General features: G+C 35.4%; 1 protein-coding gene across 38 annotated transcripts in view; it reads right to left on the bottom strand.

Annotated features, from left to right (window-relative positions):
• Positions 1-16448, bottom strand: part of RIMS2 (regulating synaptic membrane exocytosis 2) — a 614692-nt gene that overhangs the window by 400389 nt on the left and 197855 nt on the right. For all 38 annotated transcript variants that reach the window (XM_020288967.2, XM_076005085.1, XM_076005081.1 and 35 more), the window contains one exon: positions 13058-13368. In XM_020288967.2, coding sequence (XP_020144556.1) covers positions 13058-13368 — 311 coding nt within the window. The remainder of the gene's footprint in view (positions 1-13057; positions 13369-16448) is intronic.

Consider the following 16448-nt stretch of genomic DNA (forward strand, 5'->3'; position numbering starts at 1 on the left):
GAGTTTATATTTGTGTTTTATCTATCTCAACCTTAATAGCATAAATCCCAATTCAACTATGTGTCATCTTAGATCTTAACTGTATTTTCATAGCAAAATTTTGTTTCTCAATTACTAAATCTTTCTAAATAGCTTTTATTTAAGTTAACTTACCCAAGCATAATGTATGATATATATACATATGTACTGATTTTCAATATGAAGGCTACTACAAAAACTCTTTTCATTCATTTATTTGACAAATTTCTATTGGTACTCATTTTTCACACCATGCAGAACAGCTGAACAGTGAAAACTATTTGGAGAGACACAAGAGAATAGACACACTGAAAAATAGAAAAAAGAAAGATACTGAGACAGAGTTCACAGTATTTGAGTCCGTAACTCCAACTGTTTGTAAAGTCTATACTCAATCTTTTCTTAAGGTTCTGTCAGACAATCAAAATCCTTATAATTTATCCACCTTATTCCTTAAGCTATTTTATTTATCCATTCATTCAGTCTTTCAAAAACTATTCAATGAGCTCTACTATGTATAAATTACCATGTGAAGGGCCAGGAATACATTGATGAAGAAGCTACACATGACTTTTACATCATGAAATATGTTTAATCTGTTCAATTCCTTCCTTACTTTTGTAAAGAAAATTTTCAATGTCTTAGTGTTGAAAAGAATTGGTTTTAAAATGCTTTTAAAAGTGTCAACATTTACTGGTGTGGTGAAGTTGTTTTGATAATGGAGCCAATAGTTTACTTTTGAGTGCATAAAAAAACTTGGAATTGAAACTGACTGAAATTGAAAACAACAGGCATTTAATCTAAAAGAAAAGTCATGCTTCACAGAATAATATGTAAAATACACCTTCTGCATCTGTAAGTATTACCTTATCATCTTTAAGTTTTCTTAAAACAACTCTGCTAAATGTGTTGCTTCTTCACCATATATTTTTTTCTTTTTGCATGCATATGTTCAGTGACTGTGAGCCCCCTAGTGGATGGCAAATGTCCACAAAAATTTTATACAAGCTACATATTCATCAGTAAAAATGTATTTGCATTTTTAGCACCTTGCTGATAAAATATTTATTGCAAAATTTAAAAATTACCAAATAATAAAGCACATAAATAACTGTAAATTTACACTATACAATAAATGACAAAAACCACTGTAGAAAAAATATCTGGACTATTTTCTATAAATTCTACAACAAAATTGTTCAGCCTCTATTTCCTGCACATATGTCACATATACCCCATCTATAATCACCAAAGTTCCCCACCAATCTTGCATCCTGCATCTCAAATGCTAAATAATGAGTCATGACGAAACTGGCCAATACACCACATGGAAGTGAGACATCAATGTTAAGCTCTCCTATTAATACCAGAGACTTTTCTATTTCACTTTGTTTTATCAGTGGGCATCTTGAATCTTATCCATAAAACAGAAATGTTAGCTATCTTGTGTTTGAAAAGTTGGGAAAAAATGGATTATTGCTGGTTATATTTCAGTTGAGAATTCTTCACTCCACATGCACCCCACATGGTCAGAAATCATGGCAGGAGCTGCATTTAAGTACAAAGTAGAGACCTACCAAACTCACCCCAGCTTATTCTAATGCAATTCTAAATAAAATATTTCATATAAAACTCCAGAACAGCCGGGCGCGGTGGCTCACGCCTGTAATCCTAGCACTCTGGGAGGCCGAGGCGGGCGGATTGCTCAAGGTCAGGAGTTCAAAACCAGCCTGAGCGAGACCCCGTCTCTACCATAAAAATAGAAAGAATTTAATTGGCCAACTAATATATATAATATAAAAATCAGCCGGGCATGGTGGCTCGTGCCTGTAGTCCCAGCTACTCGGGAGGCTGAGGCAGTAGGATCGCTGAGCCCAGGAGTCTGAGGTTGCTGTGAGCTAGGCTGACGCCACGGCACTCACTCTAGCCTAGGCAAGAAAGCGAGACTCTGTCTCAAAAAAAAAAAAAAAAAAAAAACAAACTCCAGAACAAATGCCAACCTATGCAGAATGCCAGGGCAGCAGGTATAAACTGAGACTGTTCTGGCAAACTGCCACATATTAAAACTCTATTTATAGGTTATTTAAATGAAGGAAACTTGAGAATGGTCAAGTTTTATTCAGATGAAAATGGAAATATTCTTTTTTTTCACCTAAATATTGACATTAAACACATTTAAATTACTTATTCCAAGAGAACAGACTGACTTCTATAAAGTCAAACCAATTATCATAACATTAAACATCCTTTTTAAAAGAGACACTGTCATTCAGAGCTCATATCATACTCTTACATATAAGGAAATCTGTTAAGCATTGGCTATAGGAGAACAGGTTATTATATATCTTCAAGTCTATGGATCAATCATTCTGTCAATAAAAGATAAATATAATGCAGAAAGGACATCAGTCATGTTAAAGACACTAGTATTAAATATTACAGCTTTCACTCATTCATCATGTCTACCAAGCATTTACTGAACGTGCTTAATTCACTGAAAGTGACACCAAATAGATAACCATCTTTGTTGTGTTTTTGTTTCATCTGACATTCTAAAAATTATAGGAAGAAATATCTGGAAATAAAGGTTATAAGGCCATTTGTTTCCAAGTTATTAAGATTCTTTTTTCTCCTAAGGCAATCATCAGAGTTTTATCTTTTCTAGTTCCTTAGCTCTTTAAAGTTTAATCTTTCTTAACTATACTGTAATTCCCTTTAAAAAATTATTTCCATTTACACCTTTTCATCTTATTTCACTCATGGTCATGCTATTTTTCTCGCTACATATCTCAGATAACCACTTAGAGTAAGATTCATGAGAATTATGTCACATTTCATAGGACAGCTCATGGAAATATGAAGCATAGATAGTCCATAAACCATATGTAATCCACTCTTAGTAAATTCCAAATGCCAATAGTTTGGTTCTAGCTACACTACCAGAATTCTATAAACATAGGAATCTTTGAATCTACTGAAAGAGCCATTGTTAAAATGTTGATTATGAGGAAAATGCCATTATTTCTGATCAAATTTCACAATAAGTCTTAAACATTTAGTATCAATAAAATTTCAATAAAACCAGAAATTCTACATAATTCCCTTTTTATTTTTTTTACTGAAATTTAATTTACATGCAGTAAAAAGTACACAAATCTTAAGTGTTAACACTGCAACAGCTATTGACAAATATATCAACTAGTAATCCATATCCCTATGAAGATACAGAACATTCCCATCACCCCAAAATTTCCCTCCAGAAAAGCATCGTTATGATTTCTTCCTTATAGATTTGTTTTATCTCTTCTTGACCCTCATATAAATGTACGTTTGTGTCTCCTGTCTTCCACTGAGCAATGATAATTTTTAGATTTATCCATGTTTCTGTGCATGTAAATAGTTCCCTCATTCTATTGATGAATAATACATTTATTTGAATGCACCATTCTGTTGTTGGACATATGGGAAGCTTCTATTTTGGTGGTCCTATGAATAAATCTGCTATAAACATTAATATACAAGATTTTATAGGCATATGATTTCATTTCTTTTAAGTAGATACCGAAGAGTAGAATTGGTAGGTCACAGGGTTAAGTGTATATTAATTTTATAAGAATCTGTCAAACACTTCTATAAAATGCTTATCCCATTTTACATGTTCCTGAGTAGCAAGTTATTAGAAGTCAAATTCCTCTGAATCCTCACAAACAATGAAGTGTTGTCATGTTTGTTGTTGTTTTAAATCACAGCCTTCCTAGCGGGTGCATTAAAGTATCTCACTCTAGTCTCAATTTGTACTTCTTAAATAACTAAATACATAGGACAATTCTTGTGTTTATTAGCCATTCATATATTTTTTTATGAATAGTCTATTCCAATTTTTTGTACATTTTAGAGTTATTTTAAATTATTGTATGTTAAGGGAGCTTTGTATTCCTTTTTAAGAGCATTTTAAGCAATAAGCAAATATTATTTTCTTAAAATTTCTGGAAATATAACTTGGTTATACAGTTTCTTTTTTTTTTTTTTTTTTTTTTTTTTTGAGACAGAGTCTCACTTTGTTGTCCCGGCTAGAGTGAGTGCCGTGGCATCAGCCTAGCTCACAGCAACCTCAAACTCCTGGGCTTGAGTGATCCTTCTGCCTCAGCCTCCCGAGTAGCTGGGACTACAGGCATGCGCCACCATGCCCGGCTAATTTTTTTTTTATATATATATCAGTTGGCCAATTAATTTCTTTCTATTTATAGTAGAGACGGGGTCTTGCTCTTGCTCAGGCTGGTTTTGAACTCCTGACCTTGAGCAATCCGCCCGCCTCGGCCTCCCAAGATATACAGTTTCTTAACAGTGTCTTTTGATGAACAAAAGTTTTTATTTTGATGAAATCTATTATAATTAGTTGGGGTTTTTTTCCTTTTATGATTAGTGTTTCCTTTGTCTTGTCTAAAAAATCATTGCTTACCCTAAAGTCTAAAAGATATTCTCCTATACTTCCTCCTAGAAGCTTTATAGTTTTTGCCTAAACCAAGGTCAAAAGTCAAATAATATTGTTTTTTGGAGACAGAGTCTCACTTCATTACCCTGAGTAGAGTGCCATGGTGTCAGCCTAGCTCACAGCAACCTCAAACTCCTGGGGCTCAAGTGATCCTCCTGACTCAGCCTCTTGAGTAGCTGAGACTACAGGCGCACACCATGACGCCCAGCTAATTTTTTTTCTATTTTTAGTAGAGATGAGGTCTCACTCTTGCCCAGGCCGGTCTCGAACTCCTGAGCTCAAGGGATCTGCCTTGGCCTCCCAGAGTGCTAGGATTATAGGCATGAGCCACACCAGGCCCAGCCTCTCCTATATTTTCTTCAAGAAGTTTTATACTTTTAGGTTTTATATTTAGGTCTATGATCCATTTTCAGTTAACTTTTTGTATGGTAAAAAAATAAGCTTCAAACTTTTTTTTCATATTATTATTAAATTGTTCCAATACCATTCGTTGAGAACACTATCCTTTCTGTGTTGAATTGCCTTTGCACCTTTGCCAAAAATTAGTTGTCAATATATGGATGGGTCTATATATAGATTCTCCATTCTGTTTCACTGATTTATCTGTCTGTCTTTATGCCAATATCATATTGTTTTGATTACTGTAGACTAATAAAAGTATTCAAATAGGTAACATTAGGCCTCTAACTTTGTTCTTTTTACATGCTGTTTTGGTTATTTCAAACATTTCTATTTGAATTTTAGAACCTGTACATATAGATCAAATTAGGGTGAAATGACATATTAACAAAACTGATTCCTGTAATTCATGAATATAGTTTATCTTTCCATTTATTCAAACTATCATTTATTTCTTTCACCAGTGTTCCACTGTTTTCAGTATACAGACCCTGTGCATATTATGTTAGATTCATACCTAAGTACTTTATATTTTGGTGCTAGTGTAAATGTATTTTGTACTTTGAATGCTCTTAAAAATGTTTTTGTTGATTTCCATTTCCAGGTTGTTCCTTGCTAGTATTTATAAATACAAATGGTTATCAGATATTGACCTTACATCCTATAACCTTGTTAAACTCACTTATTACTTCTGATAACAATTTTATAGATTCTTTTAATTTTTATATAAACAATCATGTTCTCTGTGAATACGGTATTATTTCTTTCTTTTCTATCTGGATGCCTTTTATTTTATGTTATTTATTTATGCCTTATTCCATAAGGGTAAATCCAGGCACTGTTGTTACATCTGTATTAGAAGTAACAGTATTAAGCACATATTTTAATTATTACTTTTATGTTAAAATAATCAAATATCACAAAGAGACTTGGAAAGTCATAAGTATCACGCAATAAGAAAATGATGGTCCTTATCAAACTCCTAAATATTTATCATACTTAACCTGTCTTACAACTTTACAGTTTAGATCCAAGATAATCACTTTATATTTTTATAACTCAGTACTTTCATTAAGTGTCATTATTTAAGCAGTAAAATGTAAAAACAAATACTATATTGAAATTCAATAAATATCTGTTGCATAAATGACTTATAACAATTAGTACAATGTAAATGAAGATAATCCTGCATTAATTTAACACAATACTACTAAATATAGGAAAGGAGAAAATAGTGGAAGAAAATGCCTTTAAGTCTATCCCCTAGCAGAGGACCTTAAAATACAATATAACAAAGAATTTTAGAACTAGAAGTCTTTGCAAGATCTTGTAGACTACCTTTCCTATGCCAAAAATGAGAAAACTGGGGAACAGAGAAAAGGTATACATCTACAAATGATAACAGTATGGAGAAGAGATGAGAACAGGGGCTAAGTCTTCTGACTTCCAGTTCTTTCTTTCTCTTCCAGCATACAAATTAGCCACAATATTTTTTACTAACTTCTTCAAATGTATATGAAGTACTAAATAAATAAACAGTAAAATTTTGCATGAAAAAACTTTCCTAAATTTCACTAATTTTCAATTATGAATATTATGAAGCATCCAGTGTTAAATAATTTCAGATATAAGAAACATCAACTAAATGGTTTTAAACATCTAAACATATTACTTTAATTTTTCACTAATTTTATTTTCTCTATCAAAAAATACAATTTTAAAAATGTATTTCACAAGTTATTTTGAAATAAAAAATATATTTGAAACTCAACAATATTCTGCATCTAAGTTGATAAAGGATTTAAAATTTTTATACACTAATTAAGTAAATATTCACTTACTCTAAGCTAAGATCTAGGGCCAATTTGATATTCATTCATTCAACAAGGGCCTATCTGTAAAGCACTGTGCTAAGACCTGTGAGAGAAGTAACAAGTCATACAACAGGTCAAAACTACTATAGCACGTAGTTATAGATTTAAGCTCCTTAAAAGAAAGAAACATGTAACATACTTTTCTATTTATCAAATATAGTTCTTGGTCCATAGAGATTTAAATTTAATTGAACTGAAGGTTTTCTTTTTGAGGCCTTCGATTTCTGAATGGCACTGAAGAAACAAATTATTAATACTTTAAACTGAACTTACATTCCTTATCATTAGCTCCACTTCACCATTCAATTCAAATACTGCTAGAAGACCCATTCTGATATGAAAGAAGAGAGAGAGACAGAGAAAAAGATGACTAGAAGCTGATAGAGAAGGTAGGAGAGGGGAGAACGAGAAAACAGGCTTAACTGAAATAATTTAAATGGTGACAAAAGACAGACAAAGAAAGGAGAAACTTCCACAGCACAAAGAGAATGAACTATTCCCTGTGGCAGAGATTGGCAAACTTTTTCTCTAAAAGGTCAGAGAGTGAATATTTTGGGCTTTGAGGCCCATATGATCTCTTATAACAACTTACCTCTGGAACTACAGCCAAAAGCAACCACAGAGAATAAGTAAATGAACAGATGTGGCTGTGTTCCAGTAAAATTTTATTTACAAAAAAAAAACAACTGGGGGGGCGGGGGCAAGCCAAATTTGGCTCATGGGCATAGTTTACTGACCCCTTGCTGTAGGGGAAAGAATTATTGGCTATAGGTACATGCCTAATAAATTACTGTAGAATCTGTATTTAAAATTAAAACAAATGCTCTTTTTAGCTTATGAAAAGCATTAAATTATTCTTGGAAGAGAAAGTGTTTCCCAAATTAAAGTTTATACAAATTATAACCAATTTCATTTTCTAGGCATAACTATCAAATCTGATATTAAACTCTAACTTCTCTGACTAAAAGTAATTTTTATAAACAAAAGGAGCTGTTAGTTTGACTTTTGGGAAGTTCAGAAAGGAAGAATATAATTACAGGATACTGAAGTCATTAAGTATGCATTTATTAGTAATAGCAGCCAGGCAAAAGAAAAAAATTATAGATTTAAGGTGGTACAAATGCAGTTTTCTTACATGGATATAGTGTACAGCGGTGAAGTCTGGACTTTTAGTGTAGTGTACATTGTTCTCATTAAGTAATTTTTCTTTCTTCACACCCCTCCCACTCCCTCAACATTCTGAGTCTCCAATGTCTATTATTTCATTCTCTATGTCCATGTGTACACATTATTTAGCTCCCTCTTATAAGTGAGAAACATGGTATTTGACTTTCTATTTCTATTAATAAGTTATTTCATTTAAGATGAAGGCCTCCAGTTCCATCCATGTTGCTACAAATGACATGATCCATTTGTTTTTATGGCTGAGTAGCATTCCATGTTGTGTGTGTGTGTGTGTGTATACTGCATTTTCTTTATTCAATCACCCAATCATGTACACTTGGTTTATTCCATATCTTTGCTACTGTGAATATAGTACTGTGATAAACATATGAGCACAAGTATCTTTTTGATATAATGATTTCTTTTCCTTTGGGTAGGTACTCAGATTGCTGGATCAAATGGTAATTCCTGCCATAATGTTCTTTCCATAATGTTAATTGTTATGTAGTTGCTTTATAGCCTCATTTGTGTAATAGTTTAGTAAGACTTGCAACTTTCAATGTATTTCTCTGGAGTTCTGTTAGCTTTCTGCATCTGCATGTCTAAGTTTCTAGCAAGACTAGGGGAAGTTTTCCTCAATATTTCCTTAAATAGGTTTTTCCAAACTTTTTGCTTTTTCTTCTCCCTTGGGAATACCTATGATTTGTAGGTTTGAACATTTTAAGTAAACCCATACTTCTTGAAAGTTTTGCTCACTTTTTAAAATTTCTTTTTCTTTATTTTTGTCTGATTGGATTAATTTGAAAGACTTGTCTTCAAATTCTAAGATTCTTTCTTCTGCTTGGTCTAGTCTATTGGTAAAGTTTTCAACTGTATTTTGTAATTTTTTTCAATGAATTTTTCATTTCCAGAAGTTTTTTTTAAAATATCTATATCTTTTTGGTAAATTTTTCATTCATATCCTGAATTGATTTTCTGATTTCTTGTATTGATTTTCAGATTTCTCTTGGGCCTCTTTAAAATTATTATTTTAAATTCTGTATCTGATATTTCAAAAGTTTCAATTTGCTTACCGCCACCCCCCTTTTTTTTAAAGGGACAGGATCTCACTCTGTTGCCCAGGTTGGAGTGCAGTGGCACGATCACAGCTCACTGCAACCTCAAATACCTGGCTCCAGTGATCACCCTACCTCAGCTTCCCGAGTAGCAGGGACTACAGGCACATGCCAACATGCCCGACTAAATTTTAAAAAACATATTTTGTAATGACAGGGTATCACTATGTTGCCCAGGCTATTCTAGAACTCTTGGCTTCAAAGTGATTCCCTGCCTAAGCCTTTCAAAGTGTTGGGATTATAGGTATAAGCCACCACACATGGCCTGGTTAAGATCCATTGACAAAGAGTATGATCCATTGGGGTGTCAACACACTGGTTTTTTCATACTTCCAGAATTGTTATGCTGGTTCCTTCTCATCTGGAGAAATTAATCTTCTCCTTCTTTTTGAATTTACTTTCATTCGGACAGGATTTGTTTTTCCCTTGAGGATGTGACTATATTGTATGTTATATAGGGTTGTTTGACTTTGCTTCTGGGTGCTTTCAGTGACAAACACTCTGTATGAATTCCTTGGTTGCAGATAGCCTTAGTGTGGTGGTTTTCTCAAATGCTGATTGTAATAGTGGTGTCCTGGTCATATGAGTATGCTCACGGCCTCCTGAGGGGCCAGGAAAGGTTTTAAGTAGTTCCTTAGTAGTATCTTGCTTCTAAGCCCTGTATACTTGTGTCAGCAGATTTTGTATTGGGTTGTGAAGTTTAACCTCCAGGCCAGGCAGCAATGGCAGTAGTAGTTGAGTTTGTGCTTGATCTTTGTTTACCAAAAGAAGCTCTCAATTGTTGCAGGCAATGGGCTGGTCTGTGCAGTGCACAGTAGCCTGAGCTCCTTGTTCATCCAGGAGTTAGGTTAGGGGCAGAAGCTGGGCGGACCTGGACCAGGCAAGCCTACCTTGGGGTCCCCCAGTGACATGAGCAAGCACCACCCCCTGACACAGATGGTGGGAGATCTCCTGGTGAAATGCACCAAGGTTTCAGCATAGCAGGGAGGGGGCTGCCACAGCACCATAGCCAGCAGGCAGGAATGCAATTTGTTTTCCTGTCATACCTGTTACAACCCAATCCCAGCACTCAGGATGCTCAGTTCAATCAGACACCGCTGTCTACCTCTAGGCTGCAATGTCATAAAAGACGCCTGCCCTCGGGCTCACTGCCGAAATGGCTGCAGTGCAAAGCCTCCTCTCTCAGCCAAAAATACAAAGCTCCCTAGCTCTCCTGCTGGGGAGCAGAGGTGGGGTGGGGACCCTGCCTTTCACACAATCCCAGGCCAGATGACCACACTGCCAGTGGGGATACAATCACCCCTGTGAGGCCCAGAAAGGCTGTCCAGCATGCCTGTGCCAATTTTCCCATGGGATCGGCCACCGATGTGTCTGCACCAGAGGGAAGTACCCTGGTCCACATCTGGGCCTACGCACTGAGGCTGCTTGGCTGGTGAGATAGTATTATATTCCTCCCTTGCAGAGCCAAGCACAGCATTTGTGTCTCTGATGGAAGCGGCACTGCCATTGCCAGCACACAAGCAGGAAGCTCTCAGCTCAGGAAAGCACACACTCTGGTTTCCTTAGTTCCAGGGGGTGTTCCCTTGGTTTGCTGCACTCTCCCTTCCCTTAGGAGAAGTGGTCCCTGAGGGCTAGACCACAGGCAACCCTGCAGCTCCCTTGAGTCCAGCCAGCCCTGTGCAGATGCCACCCTCCAAGCAGGCACTAGAGAATGTCAGCGGGGACACCTGTGATGTAGACACACATGAGCTGAGGCTTCCTAGGCAGAACACAGTTCCCTGATGGCTGCATCCCAACTATGGCGCCCTGCTGCCGATGCTCTAATCCAGGGGGAGTTCAAGTCACCGGCCTAAGTTTGCAGTCTGGTACAATGCCCTCAAGATGTCCCCAGATTGCTGCCCACACCAGTTTGGTGTTTTGAGGGCAGAGGAGCTCTCCAACAGTTCGGATATCAGCAGTCCACCATGGGTGAAAGGAGAGCCAAACACTCCCACAAAATGCCAAGTCCCCAGGTTCCCACCTCATCTCTGCCAGCCTCTTGCTTTCTTCTTTTTCTGTGCCCAAGTTTCAGCTCGTGAATTCTCTGCTATGCTCTAGCACTCTCCTCTTGATATTCTATTCAAGTTATAATTATTCACTTATAACTTTGGTTCTTCTTCCTGAGGAGAACTGGCATCTGACATCTCTAGTCAGACATTTTCTACTGAATTTACTTTTAATGTGCACAACTTCCTAAAGAAATGCATTTAAAAATTAATATTCTATTATGTGATCTAACATTTTAGTATTTCCTTTTCTTCTTCCTAAACCTGACTCTCTATGCTCCAAAAAAGCTATGTCTTACAGCTACCTAGCTTTTAAAGAATGGGTCTATGTTCCCATTATCCATTTTACTTATTCATTTTTTTTAATTCTATCTCCACTGGTTATTACCTTTCCATTTTTTTCATATACTTTGACCATTATAGTTGTCATTTTAGGGACTTCCAGTAGCCATTACTGCCAGCATCCATCCCATCCACACTGCGGAATCATTCACCATTTCCTACATAGCAGTTTTCTTACTGTAAGCATTTGTGACAGACACTCAGTGTCTGAGTACTTTCTCTGGCACAGGAACATGTATGGCTGCTGAATCCCAGAGAATTAACAACCCCTGCACCAATATTAAAGGAGAGTTGATGGATAAATACTCTAGCTTCCTAGCCCATTATGTGGGTTACCTCTGAGGTCATTCTACCTTGTCTCCCAGAAGCCCCCGTAAGATTAAGACAATTGCCAAAAGAGGTAACCAGTTCTTGAATGCACCCAGTATTGTGTTCTCTATTAACTGAATTGTTTTAACCTTTCTCTATAGGTGGTTCCTGGGACTGCCTTCAAGATAAAACCACACTCAAGCCTTTTTCAGCTTAAGATGGATCTCAATTTAAGACAGTCTTCTAACCTTAAAATCTTGAGTTCCTGATATATTTTCCTGAGATGTGCAAAAAGTATTCCAGCCATGAAACCACCACTGTTTTCCCCAAAGATAGGATTAAATGTTCTCTTTTACTTTCACTACTCTGCAAAAGAACTGGTGCAGCCATCATTTAATTATTCTCTCAAAACATAGCAACACATCAAGGTGATGACTTTAGGCACTATCTAAAGTGACTTCCAATTGTCTTACTTGTTATAACTGATACCACCATGGTGTAAGTACAATTTATATTTGTTTTTATAGAAATGTGTGACTTTTGTACTTATGTAGAAATGCACCTGCCACTTCTAAGCAATAGAAAGAGTATAAATCAGATTTTTAAAAGATATTATATTCAAACAGAGGAATAGGTATTGAAAAATAATCTTCTCATGAAAATCTTTCCTTTCCCCCCTTGCAAAGGAAGAAATTAAGAACTCTATATAATGTTTTTAAGAGTCTTACCCTTTAAACATACACAAACTCATAGAACTGAGCCAAAATAGTTACAACACAGTTAGCCCATGGATATATCCATCTCATGAAACTTCACTATAAACCTGCTGTTTGATATGCATTTACTTGCTTCAAAATCCCCATCACCCTTTGCCCAGGACAGAACCTTTGGAGGTATTGTCAACCTCCCCCATTCTCTTAACTCCCACTTCAGTTAGTCCCATCAATCCAAGCTGCATAAAGTGTCTTAAAACCAACTCTTCTTCATTCCCAGTGCTCCTATCCCACTTTGTCTTTCCTATGACAATAACTTCCTATCTAAGTTCCCTGTTTTATTTCACTTGTTTATTCTGGGAAATCTATCTGATAACCTAACATTCCCACATCAAACTTAAGATAGTTCAAACCTATAACAGCTTGAAGTCCTGAATATCATATATGGCATTTACAAAAAACATATGAAAATTTACATCTCATTTAGGCTACTCACTGTTAGCTAAACATTTCACATATTTTTATTTTAGTTTGTAATGAAGATTAAAAAGAATACATTTACCTAAAGAGTAAACAAAATGTTTACCTGTCTGAAGCTATGTCACTGGCAATTTGGTGCTTCACGCCTGACCCATTTTTAATAGAATCCTGTCTTGTGAGCCCATGAGATCGACTTTTCTCCACTGCAGGTACAGATAAGTCACCTGGGGGTCTTTGGAACTGGGGCGGCTCATGTAGTTTTGCTTTCTTCTCCTGAGGAGCCTCCTCATTTCTCAGTCCTCGAAGAACCTTTTGATCAGGTTGCTGTGGTGTATTAGATCCACTATTATAAAACCATGCTCCTGATTTAGTGAGGATTTCTTGTTGTTTTCGGCACAAATTACATACCCACATAACCTGTACATGAAGACACAGGGAAAAGAAATTAGTGTTCTCAAAAGTTAAAAACAAACAAAAAGACAAAAATTCAAGCCAACAAACAATTATATGGTTATCCTTCTAAAGTAATCCACATTATCTACTGCCATAAATTAAATAATTTATCCTTTCCTTTAATTTTGTCAGAATAATTCTAATGAAATAGACAACATTTACTGATAGTAGAAATACCAAACTAGAGTGACAAATTACTGATTGCTCATTTGTATTCTTTATTTTTTATTTAAATTAGAGGCATGGTGCAATATATAGAAAATGGATTTTGAAGCTAAACAGTTGGCTTTAAATACCAACTCCAAGATTAGAAACTTTGCAGTCTTCAACAAGGTACTGAAACTTCATATCTATAAAACTTAGTTTCCTTAATGATAAAATAGGGAAATAATGGCTGGGTGCAATAGCTCACGCCTGTAATCCTAGCACTCTGGGAGGCTGAGGCAGGAGGATTGCTTGAAGCCAGGAGTTCAAGATCAGCCTGAGCAAAAGTGAGATCCCATCTCTACTAAAAATAGAAAAATTAGCCAGTTGTGATGGCAACACCTGTAGTCCCAGCTACTTGGGAGACTGAGGCAGGAGAATCACTTGAGCCCATGAGTTTGAGGTTGCTGTGAGCTACAGTGATGCCACTGCACTCTAGAGCAACAGAGCAACAACTTGTCCCAAAAGGGGTGGGGATAAAGATGATGATACCTATTTTTCTATATTGTTTTGAGGACTGAAGATTAGAAATAATTTATATAAAATGTCTAGTGCATTACCTGGTATATATTAGACTTCTAACAAATTAGCTGTTAATATTAGGTTAATCTTATATTACATGCTTAAAGGGGTTTTTATTTCTTTTAAGTAGTTCCTAAGTGCTACTTAACATTGTTGATCCTCAATAAAAAAAACCTATTAATTGTTCATAATTTGTAGTAAGACATTTGATTTTTTTTTTATTGTGGTACAAAACATATAACACAAAATTTACCATCTTAACCATTTTTAAGTACACACTTCAGCAGTGTTAATCATATTCACATTGTTGTGAAACATCTCCAAAACTTTTCTTGCAAAACAGAAACTCTGTACACCCATTAAACAGCATCACCGCTTTTCCCTTCCCACAGCCCCTGTTAATGGCCATTCTACTTTTGATTTTTTAATAGATATGTTTTTAAGACTCCAGAAATCTAAGTATATTATAATTAATGCCTTTGTGACCAGAAAACCCTTCATCCTCTTCTGAAAAACCCTTTTTAATTAATCAGGAAAAAAATCATATTGTCATAAAATAAAATGTGAGTTCATATTTCAAGAGAGTATTTGCTGAAATTTTATGTCAAACACAGCCCTCTATATTGCTAAACAGTTTCTCACATTTGAATAAATTATAACACTATAGATAATCACAGTAAAAGGAAGGTTCAGCAATGTATTTTCAACTGATACAGGATGTTTTTGTAAAATACCATTTAAATTTTTTCTTTAACTCTCCATCATTCCAGTTCATATTGTTTGTATAGGTCTTATCACACAAACACAACATTGTACATGATGACTTTGTAATGATTTTGTCCTCTAATTGAATTGTATATACATTTCTGTTTTCCTCAACTGAATCTGAAATTCACGGGAGTCATGGACTATACGTTATACTAGCACAGTAAGACTTTTATAGATCATAGAATAGTAACATCTCCTAAATGTTTGCTAAATTGAATTAGTTTGAAGTTCTTCTGGGAAAAATATGATATTTGATATTATTACACCAATATTTTTTCATCAATATAAGTAAATAAGAAAGTATTTTGACATGAAAATACCAGTATCTCATTCAAATCTAATAAAAATAAATACCTCATAGTTTAAATTTCTTTATCTATGACTGGTTTGAATAGATATGAAATATAAATACATGTAACCCAACAGTAGTCTCAAAAACTCAAATGTCAACCAAAATCTTCAGCCCTTTGATGCCATCTTGTGACAAATGTAGGTATTGCAGATCTCCTTTAAAAGTGAAAGGCACACACTATAATAGACATGAAGTTTGAAGTTCGATTTTTCTGTTTTAAACAAATTACCATTCATACTCCAGTGATAATCTATGTTAGATGCTTCTAAGATATGAATCTATCTAGAATAAGTCACAGGGTATTGAAAAATATCATCCTATTGAGCCTGGTTATTAACAATGAAATAGAAATGAGTGAGACAGACAATTATCTAATCACTATCACCTCAGAAACAATCTTTCGCTGCTTCATTATTTGTCACAAGGTAATCAGGTTACTTAACCTCTTTTAGAGAGCAGAGATTCTCAAAGAATATCTCTGAGACAGTAGCATCAATTTCACGAAGGAACTCACTAAAAGTGCAAATTCCCAGGTCCCACCTCAGACCTATTGAATCAGAAACTCTGGGACAGGGCCCAGCAATTGTAATTTATTTATTTATTTATTTAGGCCAAATATGCCAGGTAATTCTGATGTTTGCTAAAGTTTGAGAACCACCAGCCTAAGACAAAGATTCCCAAATCAGTATGTTAAATGGGTTACAAGTGTGCTCCTCAGAGTAGCCAGGTAAGGCCAAAGGAGTCCAACAGCAAGCAGCCTTGTCAGTTTACTTTTGTGTGAACTATTGATTGTACAAACAGTATCATTTTTGTGTAGCCCAAAATAAGAAAAAGGCTTGGAAGCACTATGGGTTTTGTTTTCCTCATGTGTTCTCCTCTGTTTTCTTCATAGTTCCTGGACTAGCCACATTGGTTGCTCTTTTTCTAACTAGATTGTTTGTTGCCTCCTAAACTGCTAGCCGCTACTATCTACATATTCATATTCTAAACCCAAGTTAACTTTCTGTTCTTTTTTCACTATCTCTTCCCACTCTTGGGTTAATAATTTATTAATCTTTAAATCTCAGGAATCCTAAATCCATTACATCAAGTACAGTCATGTACTTCATAATGACAATTTGGTCAACAACAGACCATATATATGACAGTGGTCCCATTAAGATTATAATGCCTTTTTTCACTATACCTTTTCTAAGGT

This window comes from Microcebus murinus, chromosome 7 (genome assembly GCF_040939455.1).
Source record: "Microcebus murinus isolate Inina chromosome 7, M.murinus_Inina_mat1.0, whole genome shotgun sequence".
NCBI lineage: Eukaryota > Metazoa > Chordata > Mammalia > Primates > Cheirogaleidae > Microcebus > Microcebus murinus.